Here is a 21157-nt window from a genome sequence, read left to right on the forward strand (position 1 = left end):
GAAACGACAGCTTAGGTTTCTTCCCAAACCACAATTCATACGGTGTCGTCTCAACGGATTTCAACGGAGCCCTATTTAAAGTGAACGCGACAGTCTCTAAAGCATAGCCCCAAAAAGAAAGCGGTAAATCAGTAAGAGACATCATAGATCGCACCATATCTAACAGAGTGCGATTACGACGTTCGGACACACCATTACGCTGAGGTGTTCCAGGCGGCGTGAGTTGTGAAACTATTCCATATTTTCTTAAGTGTGCCCCAAACTCGTGACTCAAGTATTCTCCTCCACGATCTGATCGTAGAAACTTGATTTTCCTGTCACGTTGATTTTCAACCTCACTCTGAAATTCCTTGAACTTTTCAAAGGTTTCAGACTTGTGTTTCATTAAGTAGATATACCCATACCTACTTAAATCATCAGTGAGGGTGAGAACATAACGATAGCCACCGCGAGCCTCAACACTCATTGGACCGCACACATCAGTATGTATGATTTCCAATAAGTCGGTTGCTCGCTCCATTGTTCCTGAGAATGGAGTCTTGGTCATTTTACCCATAAGGCATGGTTCGCATGTGTCAAATGATTCATAATCAAGAGACTCTAAAAGTCCATCAGCATGGAGCTTCTTCATGCGTTTGACACCTATGTGACCAAGGCGGCAGTGCCACAGGTATGTGGGACTATCATTATCAACCTTACTTCTTTTGGTACTCACATTATGAACATGTGTAGCATCACGCTCGAGATTCATAAAGAATAAACCATTCACCATAGGAGCATGACCATAAAACATATCTCTCATAAAATGGAACAACCATTATTCTCAGATTTAAAAGAGTAGCCATCTCGAATTAAACGAGATCCTGATACAATGTTCATGCTCAAAGCTGGCACTAAATAACAATTATTAAGGTTTAAAACTAATCCCGAAGGGAGATGCAGAGGTAGCGTGCCGACGGCGATCACATTGACCTTGGAACCATTCCCGACGCACATCGTCACCTCGTCCTTTGCCAGTTTCCGCTTATTCCGCAGCCCCTGCTTTGAGTTACAAATGTGAGCAACTGCACCGGTATCAAATACCCAGGAGCTACTACGGACACTAGTAAGGTACACATCAATTACATGTATATCACATATACCTTTTGTTTTGCCGGCCTTCTTATCCGCTAAGTACTTAGGGCAGTTCCGCTTCCAGTGACCGCTTCCCTTGCAATAAAAGCACTCACTCTCGGGCTTGGGTCCATTCTTTGGCTTCTTCCCAGCAGCTTGCTTGCCGGGCGCGGCAACCTCCTTGCCGTCCTTCTTGAAGTTCTTTTTACCCTTGCCTTTCTTCAACTTAGTGGTTTTATTGACCATCAACACTTGATGTTCCTTCCTGACTTCTACCTCTGCTGATTTCAGCATAGCAAATACTTCAGGAATGGTCTTTTCCATCCCCTGCATATTGAAGTTCATCACAAAGCTCTTGTAGCTTGGTGGAAGCGACTGGAGGATTCTGTCAATGACCGCATCATCCGGGAGATTAACTCCCAGCTGAGTCAAGCGGTTATGCAACCCAGACATAGTGAGTATGTGCTCACTGACAGAACTGTTTTCCTCCATCTTACAGCTGAAGAATTTGTCGGAGACTTCATATCTCTCGACCCGGGCATGAGCTTGGAAAACCATTTTCAGCTCTTCGAACATCTCATATGCTCCATGTCTCTCAAAACGCTTTTGGAGCCCCGGCTCTAGGCTGTAAAGCATGCCGCACTGAACGAGGGAGTAGTCATCGAAACGTGCCTACCAAGCGTTCATAACATCTTGTTCTGCAGGGAGAACGGGTGCGTCACCAAGCGGTGCTTGTAGGACATAATCTTTCTTGGCAGCTATGAGGATGATCCTCAGGTTCCGGACCCAGTCCGTATAGTTGCTGCCATCGTCTTTCAGCTTGGTTTTCTCTAGGAACGCGTTGAAGTTGAGGACTACGTTGGCCATTTAATCTACAAGACATATTGTAAAATATTTAGACTAAGTTCATGATAATTAAGTTCAACTAATCAAATTATTAATGAACTCCCACTTAGATTAGACATCCCTCTAGTCATCTAAGTATTACATGATCCGAGTTAAACTAGACCGTGTCCGATCATCACGTGAGACGGACTAGTCAACATCGGTGAACATCTTCATGTTGATCATATCTTCTATACGACTCATGCTCGACCTTTCGGTCTTCCGTGTTCCGAGGCCATGTCTGTACATGCTAGGCTCGTCAAGTCAACCTAAGTGTTTGCATGTGTAAATCTGTCTTACACTCGTTGTATGTGAACGTCTGAATAAAACACCCGATCATCACGTGGTGTTTTGAAACAGCGAACTATCACAACGGTGCACAGTTAGGGGGAACACTTCTTGAAATTAGTATGAGAGATCACCTTATTTACTACCGTCGTTCTAAGTAAACAAGATGCAAAACATGATAAACATCATATGCAATCAAATAATAAACGTGACATGATATGGCCAATATCACATAGCTCCTTTGATCTCCATCTTGGGGCTCCATGATCATCTTGTCACCGGCTTGACACCATGATCACCATCATCATGATCTCCATCATCGTGTCTCCATGAAGTTGCTCGCCAACTATTACTTCTACTACTATGGCTAACGCGTTTAGCAATAAAGTAAAGTAATTTACATGGCGTTTCTTGATGACACGCAGGTCATATAAAAGAATAAAGACAACTCCTATGGCTCCTGCCGGTTGTCATACTCATCGACATGCAAGTCGTGATTCCTATTACAATAGCATGAACATCTCATACATCACATATAGATCATTCATCATTCATCACAACTTTGGCCATATCATATCACAAACCACTTGCTGCAAAAACAAGTTAGACGTCCTCTAATTGTTGTTGCAAGTTTTACGTGGCTGAATTAGGGTTCTAGCAAGAACGTTTTCTTACCTACGTTAAAGCCACAACGTGATTTGTCAACTTCTATTTACCCTTCATAAGGACCATGTTCATCGATTCCGCTCCAACTAAAGTAGGAGAGACAGACACCCGCCAGCCACCTTATGCAACTAGTGCATGTTAGTCGGTGGAACCGGTCTCACGTAAGCGTACGTGTAAGGTTGGTCCGGGCCGCTTCATCCCACAATACCGCTGAAGCACGAAAGGACTAGTAACGGCAAGAAAGTTGACAAATCTACGCCCACAACAAATTGTGTTCTACTCGCGCAAGAAGAACTACGCATAGACCTAGCTCTGATACCACTGTTGGGGAACGTTGCAGAAAACAAAAATTTTCCTACTCGTTTCACCAAGATCATCTAGGAGTTCATCTAGCAACGAGTGATTAGATGCATCTACATACCTTTGTAGATCGCGAGCGGAAGCGTTCAAAAGAACGGTGATGATGTAGTCGTACTCGACGTGATCCAAATCACCGATGACCAGCGCCGAACGGACGGCACCTCCGCGTTCAACACACGTACGGGACGGGAGACGTCTCCTCCTTGATCCAGCAAGGGGGAAGGAGAGGTTGATGAAGATCCAGCAACACGACGGCGTGGTGGTGGATGCAGGGCGTCACAGCAGCAGGGCTTCGCCGAGACTACGAGGGAGAGACGTAACGGGGGAAGGTGGAGGCGCCAGGGGCTGGTGTGAAATCCCTCCTCTCCCCCCACTATATATAGGGGTGCCAAGGGGGGGCGCCGGCCCTAGTAGATGAGATCTACTAGGGGGGGCGGCGGCCAAGGGGAGGTTTCCCTCCCCCCCAAGGCACCTAGGGGTGCCTTCCACCACATGGACTCTTCCATGGTGGAAACCCTAGGCGCATGGGCCTATAGGGGCTGGTGCCCTTGGCCCATCTAGGCCAAGGCGCACCCCCTACAGCCCATGTGCCCCCCCGGGACAGGTGGCCCCACCCGGTGGACCCCCGGGACCCTTCCGGTGGTCCCGGTACAATACCGATAACCCCGAAACTTGTCCCGATGCCCGAAATAGCACTTCCTATATGTAATTCTTTACCTCCGGACCATTCCGGAACTCCTCGTGACGTCCGGGATCTCATCCGGGACTCCGAACAACATTTGGGTTTCTGCATATACATATCTTCATAACCCTAGCGTCACCGAACCTTAAGTGTGTAGACCCTACGGGTTCGGGAGACAAGCAGACATGACCGAGACGACTCTCCGGTCAATAACCAACAGAGGGATCTGGATACCCATGTTGGCTCCCACATGCTCCATGATGATCTCATCGGATGAACCACGATGTCGAGGATTTAATCAATCCCGTACGCTATTCCCTTTGTCTATCGATATGTTACTTGCCCGAGATTCGATCGTCGGTATCCCAATACCTCGTTCAATCTCGTTACCGGCAAGTCACTTTACTCGTACCGTAATGCATGATCCCGTGACCAGAAACTTGGTCACTCTGAGCTCATTATGATGATGCATTACCGAGTGGGCCCAGTGATACCTCTCCGTCATACGGAGTGACAAATCCCAGTCTTGATCCATGTCACCCAACAGACACTTTCGGAGATACCCGTAGTCTACCTTTATAGTCACCCAGTTACGTTGTGACGTTTGGCATACCCAAAGCACTCCTACGGTATCCGGGAGTTACATGATCTCATGGTCTAAGGAAAAGATACTTTGACATTGGAAAACTCTAGCAAACGAACTATACGATCTTGTGCTATGTTTAGGATTGGGTCTTGTCCATCACATCATTCTCCCAATGATGTGATCTCGTTATCAATGACATCCAGTGTCCATAGTCAGGAAACCATGACTATCTGTTGATCAACGAGCTAGTCAACTAGAGGCTCACTAGGGACATGTCGGTGTCTGTTATTCACACATGTATTATGATTTCCGGATAACACAATTATAGCATGAATAAAGACAATTATCATGAACAAGGAAATATAATAATAATGCTTTTATTATTGCCTCTAGGGCATATTTCCAACACATAGGAGACAGCATGCGCTTCTTTTTCTTCTGGGTCGTTCTCCTCATAGCACCACCAATAGACCCGAGCACCTCCTGGATGATGTTTTAAGCATATTTGGCACTCAGGATAATCATGCTGCTGCTCACGCACTTGCTGCTGCTGTTGCTGCTGTCAAGGGCGCCCTCTGAAGCCGCTGCCTCGATTGAAGGACGAGGGCTGGCGGTCACCGCGGTCACCGCGGCCACGCCCCTTCCTCCTCGCCCGCGGGATCTGCCGCGAGACTGTCCACGGCCCCTGTAGACCGCATTAGCAGATGAGTGGAACCCGCCTGAAGCTGAGTCGCCTAGCATCTCCATCCTTTGATCAAAGGCAGAGATCTGAGCAAAAAGATCATCGGCGGTGATGGTGTTCTTGACAGCGCCGATCGCCGCCACCACGGAGTCATAGTCGCGGTCTAGTCTGGCCAAGATGTAGTCCACCATCTCCGGATCAGAGACGGGGCGGCCGGCAGCAGCTAGTTCATCGTCGAGGCTTTTCATCTTCGCCATATACGCCGAGCTTGACATGCTGCCCTTCTTTGTGTTGGTGATGGCGATTCTCAGATTGGTGATCCGAGATTGCGACTGCGAGGCGAAGAGGTTCGTCACCGTCGTCCAGAGTTCAAAGGTGGAGTCCTTCCCGATGACCTGCACAAGGATCTCTGGCGAGATGGAATTCAGAAGATAAGACAAGACCTGCTGGTCTTTGGCAATCCAAGGCCCATACAGAGGGTTCGGCTCTAGGGCCGTGGTTTTGTCTGCCTTCGTGACCTCCACCATCTTAGGCGGAGCGGCGTCTGTGTTGTCGAGGAGTCCAGTCACCTGCGCACCTCGCAGGGCTGGAAGCACCTGAGTCTTCCAGAGGATGAAGTTTCCTCTTGCGAGCTTCTCAGATGGTGGCGAACCGAGGTTGAGGGCGACGTCGGCAGAGGAAGCCATGGAGACGATGGTATTTGAATTCTAGGGTTTTGGTTTGTGGCTAGATGTATGGAAAGAGGTGGCTCTGATGACCATGTAAGATTACGTGCGAACTCCCTGCTCCCTCGATGGGGAGAGGCATCGATATATATTGACTATCGGCAGGAGTCTGCCTTGGCATACAAGGAAAGTACAAGAGGTAGAGAAGGATACGGAGAGAGAGAGAGATAGGTTCGGATTACATATTTTCTCTAACAGATATGTTTCTATAAAGTTGGTCGAACTTTACAAAGTTTGACTTTAAACAAATCTTATATGCAAAGTAAAAAATACATGAGGGAGTACGTATCATGAAGATCACAGGTAAAGTACCCACAAACTATTGTTGGTTGGCAACTTGAAATATCTCTCCTCTATATTAGTACTTCGTAAATATAAGATGTTGCTATAGTTCAAATTTGAACTATAAAAACGTCTTACATTTAGGAGCAGAGGTTGTACTTGTTTCTTTTAACACGGTATAGATGCAGGCGCCCATACATATACACATACACTCATCCTTATGGACGCACCACCTATCCCTACAAGCATCTTCGAGAGACTGAGTCGGCACATCTTTTTAAGATTGACGAACTCATTATAAACGCCTTTGTAGTCGACAAAAACATCTCCTCGCATTGCACATACATTGTTAAAAGGCCTGAATACATTCAGAAAAATATAAACACTAATGTCTAAGTCTAGAATTTGATCCCCGGTGGACCGAGGATGTACGGTTATCCTCTAAGCATCCAACCATAGGTTGGTCCGGTGAGGTTGTACTTTGTTAGCAATAAGTAACAATTGTGTTGAGGTACTACAAGCTGCTCATGCCGTTGTTATTTGTTTGGGTTTCTACATGTACAGAGACGCGTCCACAGGCACAGTAAGTCAGTAACCACAATTACTAGTAGAATGCCCGTGCGTTGCAACGGGCTTTTAAAGTGCTCTTCATTTGTTCCCTTTGTCTTCCCTTAACTAAAATGTTTCTCACAGTGATATGTGAACTCATAAATTTACAACCAAACCAACATATCAAGAGGTAAAAACATATTTATCGAAGAGCATATGTACATCAGATTCAACATTAAGGTTCTGATGTTCGGTAGATTGAGAACAAAAAAAATGGTGACTTACCAACAAATCTCATTTATATTTCAGAACATGGTTGTCCTACAATTGTGTGCCTACAAGATCTTTCTTCCCCTTCCTCCCTCCCTCCCTCGATCTATCGCCCCTCTCTCCCCTCTCTCTCACTCACTCTCTTAATCTCGAATGTGTTGCCTTCTGAAGAGGGCTCTAGCGGTCTAGTAGCCGTCTTGTGAGCTGGTCGTCATTCTTGTTGTTGGGGGCGACAGCGAATGAATGAGACATGGGTATGTGAGGCATCACAAAAATGCGATTTCAAAATTTTATTTGGAAAACTTTTCTAGCTCAAACTGCTTATTCAAGTTTGAAAATCAAATCACATGTATAGAAAACATTTTTTTCACAAACAATATGGGTGCAAGGAGACATGTATAAGGGCATATGTTGTAGAGGAATATCGACTTTTTATACATGGGAGGAACCAACAAAGAAATAAAAATTTGAGAAAATGTTGGGCACAACTGTATTCTCACATGTGGACCTACAATAGATGTTAGTAAATAGATACTCCCTCCATCATCCCAAAATAAGTACCTCAACTTTATAGTTGTAGACGGGTATTTTAACTGCTTCATTTCTTGAGACACTTATTTTGGGACGGAGGGAGTACTTCAGGAGTCACAACGACATTTTTAAAAGTGTTATTACCCATCCAAAGAAAGATATTTATGTTGCATAAACACCAGAAACCAAAATTCAGCCCAATAAAGTGTACTGATCTTAGTTATTAGCATTACTCACTTGATAGGAGCCGTAATAATCTGCTCATATGTTGCTCCCTTAAATCTAAGGGTGAAATAAACAACAGAAAAATCGACAGTGGGAACATGGAAGGCCATTCCAATCAATTTTCTAACGAGTTCTGGAAGCACCTTACCAATAGCATGCAAGAAATGAAGCAGTTAAAATACTCGTCTACAACCATAAATGACGTAGTTTGCGTACCACGAGAAAGTATGTTCAGTCCTAGCTTGTCTTACGAGTAATATACTCCCTCCGGTCCTTTTTAGTCTACATATAAGTTTTGTCTGAAGTCAAAGTATCTCTATTTTGACCAAACTTATAGAAAAAAATATCAACATGCACAATGACAAATCAATATTATTAGATTCGTTATGAAATGTAGCTTCATAATTCATATATTTGATATTGTAGATGTTCATATTTTTCAATATAAATTTGGTCAAACATTGCAAAATTTAACTTGACACAAATCTAATACGCGGAGTAAAAATGCCGGAGGGAGTATGTAAAACAATTTTTTTCAAGGCTGACAATAATGTGTTGTGTCCATAACATTGAAGATATACTATGAACATGTCACCTTCTAACATGCCTGCAACTCCTTAATTTATTTCTCGGAGGATGATTCAACAATCTTCAAGTGTACAGTAGAAGCTCCATCTTTTCCTTTCCCCACACCCGTGCAAGAATGCCGCAAGTTCCATGTCCACCTCCCTCTCGAGCAAGACTTGACCGACTGCCTCTCCCCTCCGGCTTCCTGCACCTCAAGACCACATAAAAAAATCAGAAACCACATAAACCGGTCCACAAAGCACTGAACAAAATTAGAACATACTTGAAGTCGCATACACCATGTTTTCCATCGATGGCGCCTACATCCCATGGCGCATCAATCATAGGCTAAAACGCTCAGAACTTCCAATGATGACATGATAAATATCAAGCATGTGATAACAATGGAGTCTGATGTACAAGAACTCTGATGAAAGCATCACTAAATCTAGCAATACTTGGTTATGTAGTTTCATGCATGAACAATTGAACATTCATACACGCTCAAATAAAGAGAGCATGTTATATATTCAAATTTCGAGCTTGGCACGGAAACTGAAGATAGTCTAAAAATTCAAGCATTGGTGTTTTTGATGATCCTGCTAGTACAACTTTTATAGTTAGGATAGTCGCCTTGCTATTTCCATTTGAAAGAAAAAAAACACCAACAATTGGGACGGGTATGGCGATGCGACCCCTCACCTGCGTTTCTGCAAAACCTTGTTAGTTGCTAGCATCCATAGCTCAAGCTCACCCCTTCGACTGGCAGCGTGCGAGAGACCGCACCGGCCGGCCGCTGCTGACTGGCGGGAGCAGGTGAGGAATGCAGCGACACACACACACACAATCATCATCATCAAGCAAGCAGCCAAGCACACATAATTATAGAACTAAAACTACGGTTTTCATAGTTGAGAAACAGGGTGGACATTGTTGGAGCTGATCCCCAACTCCTTCTTCCTCTCAGTTTCTCACAAGTTCGCACAGGAACAATGGAACACAGAAGTTTTTTGGCGTCGTGCTGCTTCACACAGCCACGACCTTTTCTCTCTGTATTTCTCTTTCTCAAAGCAAACATACGTACAACTCTTAAATAAAACACACACGCACGCACACAACCGAGGCAAAGCCGCCCTGATTTTTGTGGCACTAACCCATGCACCAACACACCACTAACCAACTATCCCATGCGGCTAATCTTCTTCCTAGACCTGGCATGCAATACTAACAAACTCACCCGTCTACTCCTCAGGGCCTTGGCTTCAGCTTACCGTTTCACACGACGGCGTGCCGATTCACACGACACCACATCTCACCATCTACATCGCTTCACACGATCTGGCATCTCACCTTGCACACTTGCTGCTCCAAGACTCCTACCCATGACACACCTGATGAACTACATGCAGTACAAAAGCAAAAAACACATGCAGATATGAAATCAAGATTAAACCAAACAGACGTAATAAGGTGCGGCAGGATGGATGGATTGTGTTGCCTTTTGAATGTAGTCGAGACATCACATCATGTTGAAGAAGTTGTCCTTGCTGCCGCTCACCCATGCCACCACTTCGCTTACCGCTTTGTCCATGGTGAAAATCCGACCGCCACCAGCGACCAGCCTCACTATAGCGACCGGATCCTCTGTCATCCCTAGGATTTCCGATACGCAACTACATCCACGTGCTAGTCCTGGCCGCCGTGAGGACGAGGATGAGATCGTTGGTAGAGAGGATCACAATCTGGATGAGACCAAAGGAAAGATTGTAGAGTGTTTTGTGATTGAGAATTTGTGGGCCTAGGTCCCTAGCTAGGCAAGGAAAGTTAAGATTTTTGGAAGGAAAGATTAGGACGGGGATGGGGAGGATCTTCGGTGGTGGGGGTATGGAACGAAATCAAAGACGTGGGGTGGGCCTGGGGATTTCGTTCGATCGATAGGTTAAGAAACGAAACGACGGTTTACTCGTAGCGAGACGATCGAGGGGCCTCCCTCCCTCTTTCGAGCGAGTCGTGGACGATTTTAGGAAGGTGATCGAAATTTTTTAATGCAATTGTTTAATCCGTAATTTGGTATTAAAATATTATGAATATAAAAGCCAAATAAGAAACCAATTCGGTTTTTGATGGGAAGGTGATCTCACGTAAGAAGGTAAGAAAATTAGCACCTACCAAAGAAAGAAGCGCGAGAATTATTACCTGATATAAACCAGGCAGGGTATTAAAGGCAATTACTTTGGTTTTAGTGGCAGGGTGAAAAAACCTATGTATAGGAGAGATGGTGGGAGGGAGGATGAAAAAAGACCAACGAAAATAAACCGTGGATACTATTCACCAACTCAGACATTAAGAGTAGAGATTAGGATTTGGAATTGATTGTCATAAAACAAAATTTTATTAATTGATAACGTGCTATCGGTACATGCCCGTTTATAACGTGTCTAGTTAGGAAACTTTGGAAAAGTTAGGAAAGTTTTTATTGTGAGGGTAAAAAAATCAATGTGAGGAGATATGGTGGTGGGATATGGGACGAAATTAAACCGGACGAAAATAAACCAGACGAAATATAACCAGACGAAAATAAACCGTGGACGCAATCCTACCAACTGCTCCATTAGGAGTAGAGATTTAGTGGCAGGGTGAAAAAACCTATGTATAGGAGAGATGGTGGGAGGGAGGATGAAAAAAGACCAACGAAAATAAACCGTGGATACTATTCACCAACTCAGACATTAAGAGTAGAGATTAGGATTTGGAATTGATTGTCATAAAACAAAATTTTATTAATTGATAACGTGCTATCGGTACATGCCCGTTTATAACGTGTCTAGTTAGGAAACTTTGGAAAAGTTAGGAAAGTTTTTATTGTGAGGGTAAAAAAATCAATGTGAGGAGATATGGTGGTGGGATATGGGACGAAATTAAACCGGACGAAAATAAACCAGACGAAATATAACCAGACGAAAATAAACCGTGGACGCAATCCTACCAACTGCTCCATTAGGAGTAGAGATAGAGAACTAATGGGAGCCTAGCCTAGCTAGCTACGCGGACTGCATGCGCGCCGGCCGTCACGTACCGAGCCCCCCTCCGGCTGGCCTATTGTGCTCACCAGGCGACGTCCTGGTGGGCGTGTAGGCCGGAGATGGCATCGGAGCGCGCACCACTGTGTCCTCTGCCTCCTCGTCCTCCGCCGCGTCCGCCGGCGCCGAGGTCGGGTCATTCCTCCGGTCGTACCGCTGCACCACGAGCACGGACGCCGTCGCCGAGAACTCTGCTGTCGCCAGGTAGCTCCCCACGGGTCCAAGCTCCGGGCAGTCGGTCTTCTCCATCAGGGGTATCGCTTGCGCCGACCGCCCGGTCATCACCAGATTCTTCCCCCTCCCGAACGCCTTGATGGCCGCCGCCACCTCCAGCCTCTCCCGCGCCACCACCTCCTCGTAGCACACCGACTCGCCGGGGAAGACGTGCTTTTGTATGGCCACCTCGTCGACGTCGGCGAGCTCGTCGTCCGCGGCGCTGCGCGGGTTGACCGCCGTCGCAGCAGCAGCCGCGCTGAAGCGTACCACGGTGAGAACGATACCGGGGTGCTCGGCCATGCGGGCGGCGTAGGCCAGTGCCTCGCGGTCGTCGGGCCCGCCGAAGAAGAGGAGGAGCACGGTGTAGGAGACGTCGGGCGCCGACACCTGCGCCATGCCGCCGAGCGCCCGGTCCACGAGGATCGCCACCGTGCACGGCGCCTTCCGGAGCACCCGCACGTTCGCGTGGTGGTACGCCCGGTCCACGCACGCCTCCATCGTCCCGTCGTGGCAGAGTATCTTGTGGAACGGGAGCACGATGACGGCGGCCCGTTTTTGCACCGCCGAGTTGACGATGTCCTCGTGGATGGTGGCCAGGTCGGAGATGGCCGTCATCGGCTTCACCGTCACGGCGCTCAGCCTCTGGAACGCCTCGAACGCCACCTGCACCTCCTCCCCGCCCGCGACCTTCCGCCCGAGCCGGCCCGAGAACGGCAAGCCGTTGCGGCGCGCGCGCTGCACCATGGTGATCGCCGACGACCGCTCCGAGAGCTCCACCAGGTGCATGGCGTACATGGTGAGCTTGCTCCGCCGCGTGCCACGCGACGCCTCCACCAGGTTGATCAGCGTCGGGATGCCCCGGCTGGCGTGGAAGCACGCGAGCACCCGCAGCTCGCTGTCGGCATCGGCGTCATCGCGCTCCATGGTGCGGTGCGTGTACGACGACTGCCGCCGGGCCGGCTTGTACACGGCGGTGACGGCCGGCGTCGTCAGGAACGTGGTGACCAGCGCCATGAGCACGAGGATGGCGAATGCCTCCTCGTTGAGGACCTTGCGGTCGCGGCCGATGTTGAGCACGATGAGCTCCACGAGCCCCTTGGTGTTCATCATCAGCCCCAGCGCCACCGCCTCGCGCACCGGCACCCGCATCAGCAGCGACGTGAGCACTGTGCCGCCGATCTTGCAGACGCACGCCGTCATGATTGCGAGCAGGAGGAGCCCCCACGACTTGGCGCCGGAGATGGTTGCCACATTCGTCTTGAGCCCGCTGGAGACGAAGTAGAGCGGCAGGAACAGCGACGACACGATGTCCTCGATCTTCTCGGTGAGCGCGCCGGCGAAGGCGCCTTCCTTGGGGACCAGCACGCCGATGACGAACGCGCCGAACAGCGCGTGTATACCGATGGTGTCGGTGGCGAATCCGGCGGCAAGGACGATGGCCATTCCGCCGCAGACGAACGACTCCTTGACCGGCTCGCCTTCGGGGGACCGGCGGGCCATGTACAGGAGCAGCGGCCTGACGAGCAGGGTGGCGAGGCCAACGAAGGCGGCGCCGGAGAGGAGCACGTAGATGGACACGAACGGCGAGCCGTTGCCCGAGAGCGCGATGGCGAGCGCGAGCAGTATCCACGCCGTGATGTCGTTCACGGCGGCCGCCGACATGGCCATGCGGCCGATCTCGGTGGTGAGGAGCTTGAGCTCGGCGAGGATGCGGGCGAGCACCGGGAAGGCCGTGATGGAGAGCGCGACGTCCATGAAGACGATGAACGGGACTTGCGGGGCGTCGGGCGCGATGGCGGCCCGGAGCACGAGGGAGGAGTCGACGCCGAGCGCGAAGGGGACGGACATGCCGGCCACGGCGATGGCCAGGGCGCGGCGGCCGGTGCGGCGGAGCGACGCCGGGTCCAGCTCCAGGCCGACGAGGAAGAGGAAGAAGAGCAGGCCGATGGCTGCCAGCGTGTCCAGCACCATGAGGCTCTCCCTGGGGAAGACGTTGTGGAGGAAGACCTTGCTCCGGCCGAGCGCCGACGGCCCGAGGAGGACGCCGCCCTGCATTTCGCCACCAGTAGCAGTAACATTAACATGAGCTTGCATTGCTATAACCGGAGATACATGCCCATAATGTGGAAATTCTGATCAAGTGATTTTTGACTGATTTGACAGTGCTTGAGCATGAAAACCTACTTCGATTCCATAGGCGACATGGACTAACTCCCGATTAATTTGGACATTACCAAAACCATTCGAACTACAAACGCACAAATGCTCCAACACACCGGTCACACTGCAATTAGACGGTGGTGTCCTCTGAAAATCAAACTTTGGCGTGTTTCTTTTGAAAACAACAATAATTAAGTGAACTTCAAGCAAAAGTCTTAAAACTACTTTTGGTTCCTACCATCATATCTTGAGAATAAAAAATACTCCCTCTGTTCACTATTACTATAATTGTTTTAGATATTTCAATATAGATTACATACACGTATTTTAAGCTAAATTCTCAAGAATACACTTCACCCAACAATCTACGTTAAAAAACAGAGCTTTTGGAAAATTAAGGTAAGAATTTGTCCTTCCAAAAACAGTTTGATGAAAAAAGGGATATTACTATAACTGAATAGTGTTGGGGAGGCGGGAGTGAACTTTTCGCCACGAAATGCACATGGGGTTAAAAATTTCAGGAATACTAATGGTCTAGTATGCATTTTTTTTGTTGCTATGAATATAAGTTTTTAGTTTGTATTTTCCTTATTTTTATAAATTTCGACACGGGTTGGGATTAAATCTCAATGGATAGTTGTCGGACCAAAATAAATAAATATTTCGTTTGTAGGTTAAAATTTCTTTCTCAAATTTAGAAAGTACCTAAACGTATAAACTTCTACTCACATATTCCTTAAAATCCTTATTTTAAAACTAATTTTACTTCTTAATTAGGTATTACATTTTGCTCCCCTACTTACAGTACTAATTATGTGAGTATGTGAAGCACTACTCCAAACTCAATTACTGGTAGGAGTAGTACATATTACTCGCATCCCAAAATTAGGCAAAGGCAAAAGTAGAAGATGTCTAATTATGGGAAGGGGGGGGGGGGGTTCTTTCTTGCTATAAACCCGGGTATATTCCCTCTGAGAAAAAGCTTGACCACTTTGAATATCACACCCCCCCCCCCCCCCCCCCCCCCCAAAAAAAAGATCAGCTTAATCAAACTCATATCGCCGCTGAAATAACATACTCATAGTATAATGTACCACAATGAAATTAACAGTGATTGGATAGATGGGCACACTCTATTTTTACACTTGCAAAGCATAATGTTCATGGACTAATTAGATCATGCAAAAACAAAATAGACGAGGTGACATTGTGACATTATTTTATTATAAGCACGCGAAACCATATAACTCAATGGCGGTGAGCGAGGGACGATGAGGAATGAACTTACGATGATCTCTGCGAAGACGCGCGGCTGGCGGAGCAGGCGGAGGGCGAAGGCGAGGCCGCGGGTGACGGCAAGGACAAGGCAGATCTGCAGGATGAGGAGCGGCCGGCAGCGAGAAGCGCAAGGGGTTGTCGCCCTGCCACACCCCCTCCGACGTCGCCTTCAGTGGCCGGTACGACTGCACGTTATCGTCTGCCCCGCCGTGGCCGCCCGGCGCCATTCCCGGCAACCTCATCTCATCACGCACTCACGGTGGCGCCACACGCGGCTGTGGCTGGCGTCTGACCGGAGAGAACATGCATGCATGCACCAGCGCGGTGGTGGCCTCAGGCTGGTTCGGGGCCGGACGACATGCGTTCAATCGTCGATCGCCAGTGCATGCATGGCAATAAGCTGGGAGAGCTCGGCCAAGATCCTCGGAGGAACAAGTGGAGACAGGGGGAAGTGAAACCAGTGTTAACCTCACACCACCCGTGTGTCGAGTATGCCTATGGCTATGTCACCAGGTCTTCAACCGTCTCTCTCTCTCTCACACATACGCAGGAGTTGAGCTTGGACAAATATAGCCGGTGGGCGGTGAGGTGATCGATGGAGCTCTGGACTATGGAGATCTCCCTACTAATAAACCACCGATTGTTCCTGGTCGTATGTCGCGGCAGGTTTGCAAAAAAGTCCCCGTATTTTTCAGTATTCAACCCGCAGTCCTTTTGTAAGTGAGAAAACGTTTCGATCGGGAATTTTGCAAATAAATCCCTACAGTATATGGTATTAAATCCGCGGTCCTTAAAGTGAGAAAAAAAAGAAACCCATCGGGATCTCCTCTCTCTCCCTCGCCTCAGCCGCCAGGAGCGGCGGTCGATCCGGTGCCGCGCCGGCCGCGGGCCGCCGGCCGGTGCCGGCGAGCGTCCGCGCCTTCGGAGTCTTCCTCTGCGCCTTTCTGCATGGGGACGCGTTCGGAGGAGCTCGCTGCCAGGTTGGCGGCCGGGGGCCCCGGCGGCGTCGGCGGACCAGCAGGAGGAGGATGCGGGGAGGGGCAGCACGAGCGGGTGGTCGCGCTCCGCGAGATCAAGAACCAGACCTTCGGGAACCAGACCAAGAAGCTCCTCTACCTCCGCCTGGGTGCCGTGTTAGCGGTCGTCACGGCGCGTCACCAGCCATGCTCGTCCATGAGCGGCCGCGGCGGAGTACTTTGCTTGCGGCGTAGACGATGGCGCGCATGCCGTGCTTGCTGCTGGAGCCGTGGGGCACCTCCTCGCCCACCCCGACAACAAGGTCAGCTTCCTTCAATTGCTTGTTTCCTTAATTTCGTGTATGCTTGCTCGGTTTGGGGATTTGTTGATCAATTGGGAGAATATTTGTTGCGTGCAGAAGAGCTGGTGGGAGGAAATGGGTGGCTACCCAGCAACTGCTTGCTGGTTGCGCCAATTTGGGGGTTGCTAGCAATTGTGCTTGTCCCTGAACTATAGACCAAAAAGAGACAATGCTAACTTAATGAATGTTTTGTGTGGGAATTAGTCTGTACATTAGCCACAACCGGATCCAGATTGAGGTTGGCGGTCGATACCAACGCCGTCCTGGATGGCGTGCTCGAGATCGAAGGCGGGGAACTCCAGAAGGCAGACGGCGGCATTGCCTCAGTTGTAGCTGCATGGGGAAGAGGAGGGGTGGAGGAGTAGACGCTGCATCTCCATCCGCCGTGATGGGAGTGATGGCGCCGGCGCTCGCCGTGTCCGCCGTCAGCTCCATCTTGACGATGTTATCCTTGATTGGAAGTTCGAGCGCCCTCACAACAGGACTTACTCCACCCCTTCTCCCTCCCCGTTCCCTTCCCCTGGGGGTTAATTGAAGTATTTATATTTCCGTATTAGTGTGGTTCAACTTGCTATTGGGCACATGGTGTGTTTTCTGAATTTTGGTCTGAAAGATGATTTTGTGAGTTCAAGCTTTTGTGCGATTCCTGATGTTGTGTTCCTGCCAAATGACATATGTCCTGCACTGAATTTTTCTGACGCTATAATCATGGCAGGAGCTTTGTACTGGGAAAGCATGTCAGAATTATCTAGAATTGATGGACTTTAGTTGGTGTTTGTTTGCTGGATGGAATTAGATTTGTGGATATATCAGTTTATGGGTGGCTACTTGATTGGTGAATTCACCTGCTATATGAACACTATTTTTAATAAATGGTGTGCATCTAAGATGTATAAGAACAAGTTTGAGGATAAAGATTCATATAAAGAATTATGTAAAAAATTGTGATTCTTAATATCTTGAGAACTAGCGTATATTTTTTCCACTACATTAGCCTTCAGATTTTTCTTGGATTTGCTTTCTGCACTAATGTTTTCAGTACCATCCTTCTTCCGCGATGCTGCTGCATGCCAGGATTCGCAGTGGCACCGCCGCAGCCAGCGAGGACACAAGCTCACGAGGATTGTTGCCGCTTCGGAGGACATGGGAGCTGCCATAGCCAGCGAGTACGTGAGCGCACGTAGGCACCATCGCTTTCGAGGATGCGAGAGCCATCTCAGCTTGAGAGAATGCGCATACCATCTCCAGGTATATAGCAGTAACATCTCTCCCTAACTCCACTCCGATATGTAACATTTTTTCTCTCCTATTGTGAGATTGCAGTGTGTGCAACAAGTGTTCCTCTAAACGTCTGAGCGTAAAGACTACTCATGGGTGATGCTTCTGTGACCAGACCTCTATGTATGTTCTTTGCGGCCTTTCCTATAAATAAATTATAAGTATATGTCATTGCCATATTAATTGTGTACTTCTCTATTAGAAAATCACAAGATAGTTTCAGTGTTGTTGTTCTCAATCATGTTACCCTTAAGTGCAAGACATCAATTTGCTCTTAAGTAAAAGGGAAATTTGAGCAGGAAAGGTAAGCAATTCGAAGCAAGCTCCCGAGATAAATTTTCTTTTGGTTTAGCTAACGAATGCCTTGGTATAGGTCTAATCTCTCCTTCCTAGAGATGGTTCTTTCTTATTTCTTTTACGGGGACTTACTTTTGTTTCTTTAATTAGGATACCTTCACCTGGTATTTTTTGTTTTAATTAATGAATATAGATCAGTTGCATTGTTTTGTCTCAACCAAGCTAGCTGTATAGTAGAAATTCAGCATGCACACAAGGTGATCTGGTTGAGTTTTACTAGGTAACCGTACCATTGTTGTCTGCATGCTGAAAAGCTTATGGGTATGTACTGAAACTAAATTATACTCCCTCCGTCCGGAAATACTTGTCATTGAAATAGATGTATCTAGATGTATTTTAGTTCTAGATACATCTATTTTCATCCATTCTGATGACAAGTATTTCCGGACGGAGGGAGTAGTTGTTAAGGATTATTTGCAGACAGGTCAAGACCGGAAGATGTCATCATTATCCCTAAACTGAGATGTCTTCAGGATTGGAAATGTCACGAAGGCCCCCGTACAATTATAGGTACCAACATATAAAAATCCAAGAATTTCCCGCTAAGAGACACTCGACATGCAAACTTAAATCATGCTAGAATTCGTCAAATACCATGTTTAACCTGAATTAGTTACTTGACATGTGCCTATCTTCTTCTTTTTCCAAATTATGTGTTCAATTGTTCATCATATTATTGATGGAATTAATTTTGCATCGATTGTTTGCACCACTTGATAATTACAACGAAAGTTATGGATGTCCAATCTGGCTGGTTGTTTGTCTACTACTAAAGCTTGTACATATTTGCTTAAATTTGAATACATGTCAAAAAATCTCCCGTTGCCACACACACATCCGTGGCAATTGTTGAAAGCTCTGAATACTTCACTCTTTGTTCTGATGCTTAGGGATATTGGGTAGAATCCAGTGTCACTCATGATCCTGGTTTAATAGAGGAACTGAATTGATCATGATTTTGAATGTCAAATGTCACACAGGGAAGGGCCTGAACATGAACTTACTTGGTAATGCCCATTTGTGTAGATCGGTAGCCTGTGGCATCTATTTTGTCCAATCATCCGCCACGAACAAATTTTCTTTGTTGGGTGCTGGTGGTTCTACTTCCAATGTTTTTGTAGGACATTGCTCGGTTAGTAATGACTTTGAATGTAAAGCGTGCTATGAAGTACATGATGCGCTGTGTAGTTCCCTCAATTACGTGAAGAAGAAGAATGGCAGCAAAGACTTATGGTATGATACCTTAATATATTTGATTGTCTTGATACCGTGTTTCCTTTCTTTTTCATATAGGAATTACACTAGGTTATTTTTACTATGAAACACGAATTCCACTGTTATCAGGGGGTTTGAAACCTAAGGCAGAGTCACTGTTTTCTCTCTCCAGGGTCAATTTTGTTTTTCTCGCTTTAGAATATTTTCTAACCATGTATCTAAAACTTGCAATATGCTACTTACTAACTATGGCCTTGCATAGGATGGAAGATACACTCATCGTCACACATATGTTTTCACTCATCGTCAAGCATTGCACTCCCAATGTCCATATATTGTTCAATTACCACTGATGTCGACCTAGGTTATAAACCAAAATAAGACAATCCTTAGCATGGTTTTCCAAGCTATGTCGCTCTTTGAGACATGCTTGATAATTACAAAAACATTGGAAGTTGAAAAATGTTTATCCTTAAAGACTTTATTTTATAAGTTTATTTGTCACAATCAAATATATGCCTCTATATTTGTTCAGATTCCTGCAATATGCTATATTGAAAATTGATTTGTTAAATTTGCATGGCCAGATGGTCATATGGATAGAAGTATTAGCATAAAAAAACCCAGATATTCCACAAATGAAGGGCCTTCTTTAACTGAATTGAGTGTACACAATGCAAAGCCTTCGCCCAAGAGTATGACAATGATGCTGAACAAGCCCTCAAACCTATGGCATTTAAATAAACTGATCGTGAATTGAAGCTATGTGAACGATGGGATATTTTTGTTCGTAGTAATAAAAATATTATTGCAGTAACTTACATTGAGGTTACATACACAGGGATAGAGAGAGAGAGAGAGAGGACATGACGAACGTTAAGCGGTTTGTAGTTGGAGGAGGGGCGGATCTGGAGCCATGCTTAGGGCGTGTGCTATTTGTTTTCCCGTTGCAACGTACGGGCAATTTTCCTAGTAATTAGATAAGAGAGTCAGTTAATCGTTGGGAGAAGTTATGATAAGCCTCTTCACCTGGCTCGTCCTTTCTTATTTATAGCCGGCCCATACCAATGGCTGTAATATGACCATTTTTTCTCGCAAGCAAAGAAAACATATTAGGGGGTTAAGTTTTAGGGGCATCTAGGCACCGGCCGACCGGCCAGGAACCTGGATCAGTGCCTCCCCCACTGTCTGATGCGCCGAATCAGGCCGATTCTTCCTTCCCCTGCCCCAGCGACTCGCACCCCTCCCCTGCTCCCATCTCCATCTCCCCAACCACCCTGCTCCCAATCCTCATCTCGCGTGTCGCATGCCTCGTGCAACATTCAACCCTCGTAGGTTGCAGCAACCTCTACGACGCCGACACCTTGTCACAAGGTCCCCGCGTCGCCGGTCACAACTCCGCCACCGAAGTCGCAACAAAGTTGTCTCGCCTCCCAGGAGCAGCTCACAATGACATCCAGTCATAGCATTGGCTAGCGCTGGTCATTCCATCGGGCATGACCAGCTGCAACATTCTCTGGCATCGTTCTCTATCTGCAGGCGTTGCAGCTCCGTCTCTCACTGCGGTTGTAGCATCGGTGCTCACCATTGCTATCCCAGCTCTGACCGTAGGTGGTTGCAGCTATGTTGTTCGTGGTTGCAACATTGGTGGTCGTTGTTGCTAGCATCGCGGCTCTGGTCGTAGGCGTTTGTAGCTCTAGCCATAGATACACGCTGCATGGCTCGAGCGGTTGCAGCATCGATGGCATGCCATTCCAGCACCACCGCACGATGGTTCCAGCATCACTATGTGCCATCGCTGGCTCACCATGAGTGATTGCATCATCGAAGACACTCCGTTCCAG

The 21157-nt window shown here is 47.4% G+C and overlaps 1 protein-coding gene and 1 pseudogene across 3 annotated transcripts; one reads left to right on the plus strand and one right to left on the minus strand.

The window, feature by feature from the left end:
• Positions 1–11166: 11166 nt before the first annotated feature.
• On the minus strand, positions 11167–15839 carry LOC123087838 (cation/H(+) antiporter 19-like; annotated as a pseudogene).
• An 86-nt stretch (positions 15840–15925) lies between these two features.
• On the plus strand, positions 15926–19825 carry LOC123087839 (uncharacterized). 3 transcript variants are annotated; one of them, XR_006441536.1, is made up of 5 exons: positions 15926–16424; positions 16521–17711; positions 17787–17864; positions 17944–19331; positions 19576–19825. XR_006441536.1 is itself a non-coding variant. In XM_044509956.1 (4 exons), the coding sequence occupies exons 1-3, from the start codon at positions 16094–16096 to the stop codon at positions 17808–17810; spliced, it is 564 nt and encodes a 187-aa protein (XP_044365891.1). In that variant the 5' UTR covers positions 15927–16093; the 3' UTR covers positions 17811–17864; positions 17944–19825. The 3 variants fall into 3 exon arrangements, 1 of the variants encoding a protein (XP_044365891.1); XM_044509956.1 differs by having other exon boundaries at positions 15927–16424; positions 17503–17711; positions 17944–19825; XR_006441535.1 differs by having other exon boundaries at positions 15928–16424; positions 17538–17711; positions 17944–19825.
• The last annotated feature ends 1332 nt before the right edge of the window (positions 19826–21157 follow it).

This window comes from Triticum aestivum, chromosome 4A (genome assembly GCF_018294505.1).
Source record: "Triticum aestivum cultivar Chinese Spring chromosome 4A, IWGSC CS RefSeq v2.1, whole genome shotgun sequence".
Taxonomy (NCBI): Eukaryota; Viridiplantae; Streptophyta; class Magnoliopsida; order Poales; family Poaceae; genus Triticum; species Triticum aestivum.

Excerpts from the sequence above, each read along its gene's own strand:
- LOC123087839 (XM_044509956.1), top strand. The coding sequence starts at position 16,094 with ATGGGGACGCGTTCGGAGGAGCTCGCTGCCAGGTTGGCGGCCGGGGGC. Across the intron at positions 16,425-17,502 it reads TCGCCCACCCCGACAACAAG|TACCATCCTTCTTCCGCGAT; the intron begins GTCAGCTTCCTT and ends TAATGTTTTCAG. Across the intron at positions 17,712-17,786 it reads AATGCGCATACCATCTCCAG|TGTGTGCAACAAGTGTTCCT; the intron begins GTATATAGCAGT and ends GTGAGATTGCAG.